The sequence below is a fragment of the Plasmodium falciparum genome (genome assembly GCF_000002765.6).
Source record: "Plasmodium falciparum 3D7 genome assembly, chromosome: 11".
NCBI lineage: Eukaryota > Apicomplexa > Aconoidasida > Haemosporida > Plasmodiidae > Plasmodium > Plasmodium falciparum.
Genome location: NC_037282.1, coordinates 992,501 through 995,000, shown reverse-complemented (window position 1 = coordinate 995,000; position 2,500 = coordinate 992,501). Strand labels below are relative to the sequence as shown.

The following is a 2,500-nucleotide window of genomic DNA, read 5'->3' as shown; positions in this document are numbered from 1 at the left end:
TGCTACTGCCAATTTTTGTAAGAATGTCGGTCTTTCACTTATTAAGCATTTATTTAATCTATTTATTTCTTCTTTTAATAAAAGATATTTTTTTATTTCTTCATTATTTTGTTCTTTTAAATTAATATATTTTGGTAACGTATAATTTTTATAAAGTGGTATTTTTCCTATGGTTATTCCATGAATATATGCATATTCTATATAATGTAAAATCTCTTTATTAATTTTCCATCCCACATTACCTATTTCGGATACAATATTTTTTATTCTATTTAAATTACAAACATTTAAATTAAATAATGGTTTTATATTACAACGAATAAAACTATTCTTTAATAATAACATCCCTCCTTCGAAATTTTCCCATCTCTTTGGTTTACATATCATAGGTAAATAATTTAATGGAATATGGGAATTTATTGCATTATTTAATAAATAATTTGCACAACATTCACGCATATGTATTACACCATACCAATTATTATTTTTCCATACATAAGAATGAATAAATACGGGTAACTCTATTTTATTCCTATCTCTCTTCGATCTATATAAAATAATTTCTTTTCTCATTAACTTTTCTCTTTGTTTCTGACAAAAGTTACTTTCTTTTTTATTGTCTGAAAGTTGAAGCTCCTGACGATTTGCACAATTGTGCTTATCCCCATTATTTTGTTTATCCCCATTATTTTGTTTATCCCCATTATTTTGTTTATCCCCATTATTTTGTTTATCCCCATTATTTTGTTTGACCACATTTTTATCATGTGTTCCATAATTATAGGTACATATTTTTTTTTCCATATAATTTTTTTTAAAATTATTATCATAACTATTATTCTTTTTATATTTATCAAGAATAATAAATTTTAATGTATTGGATTCCTCTTCATAGAATTTTTGATAATTTAATTCTTTTTTATATTTACATTCTTCATATAAATCCTCTGCATTATTTTTGGCTGTTTTATGTAAAAATAAATAATATTTATATTCATTTTTAAATTCATTTTTCGCTACATTAATATCAACATCCATTTTTGCATTCTCAATAAGCATATTTAATAATAGACCTCCTATTGTTGCCTTTTTAACAGAATTCCATTCAATTATATTATCATCATCATGTTTTATATGTACATGGTTATTTGTATGTCCATAATATTCATCACAAGAATTGATTCCAAAATTATTATTTCCACAAGAATTGATTCCAAAATTATTATTTCCACAAGAATTGATTCCAAAATTATTATTTGCACAAGAATTAATATCAAAATTATTATTTGCACAAGAATTTATATCAAAATTATTATTTGCACAAGAATTAAGATGCGAAGTTTGGTTGTCGCCACCCAACATAGCATGTTGTTTCATGTGGTTTCCTTTTCCAATTTGCTGCTTCATTTGTTTTATTATCCTATATTTTTGGAAATGAGAAAAGGAGGAATTATTTTTATTTTTCTTCATATAATTATAAAGATGATTTTTTTTTTCTAGTAATTGGAAATTGAGTTCATTGTTTATTTCTTCTCCTATTTTTATAGCTATATGAGTAAATAAAGATTGATAAGAATATTCGTGCTCAAAATATTTAGATTGTGTAGAAACATTATTTGAATATTTTTTTTTTAAAGGATTAAAAGTATATTGTATGGTCCATTTGACCGTTATTGTAGCTAACAATTTATCATCTATAAAGTCTGGGAAAATTTTTTTTTTTTTTTTATTTTTATTTTTTTCTTTATAAAGTATAATACGTTTTTCTAATTCGCTAATCCAATTTAAATATATTTTACACAAACCTTGAATTTCTGTAATTTTTTTTAAATCATGAAGATTCGAAACAAATTCTTCAGCTTCTTCTATGGCTTTTTTATAAGATGATCTTTCAATTAACATTTGCCTTCTAACATTGATGATATTACTTTCTTTTTCTTCTTCTTTTTCTTTTTCTTCATTATATTGATAATCAAATTTTGGATTATTAGAATAATTCGTTTGATGATTTTTTGTTTTTTCTCCTAAATCGTTTGTACAGTTTATTATATTATAATCACCACACTTGTTATTAATAATATTATTATTATGTACAATTATATTATTAGAATTTTTTTTTTTTTTTTTTGGTACAACTTCTTCCTTTTCTTCAGATTTAACAACTATTGGATATATATTATCTCCATATATTCTTTTTTTTTTTTCCTTAATATAATTTATATCAAACATATTATTTATATTAATATTGTCTTCCTTCGTAACATCATCCATGTGCAAAAACCTTTCATTCGTATTTACATTATGTTTCTCTATATCATCATTATATGTTTCTTTTTTTATATCGATATTATTTGTTAATTTAATTTTATTAATATAATTAAATATCTCTTCGCCTCCTATATCACATATTAACAAACCATTGACGGACATATATATATCCAGATTTTCAAAAAATACAATTATATTCTTATTAATATTTTTTACATATTTTTTATTTAAT

At 22.3% G+C, this 2,500-nt stretch overlaps 1 protein-coding gene across 1 annotated transcript in view; it reads right to left on the bottom strand.

Annotated features, from left to right (window-relative positions):
* PF3D7_1125300 (DNA-directed RNA polymerase) overlaps window positions 1-2,500 on the bottom strand; it is a gene marked incomplete at both ends in the record, with an annotated part of 4,596 nt that overhangs the window by 1,458 nt on the left and 638 nt on the right. Inside the window, one exon of the mRNA XM_001347899.1 lies at window positions 1-2,500. This exon is cut by the window's left edge and continues 1,458 nt beyond it; it is cut by the window's right edge and continues 638 nt beyond it. Within this exon, the coding sequence (XP_001347935.1) occupies window positions 1-2,500 (2,500 nt within the window).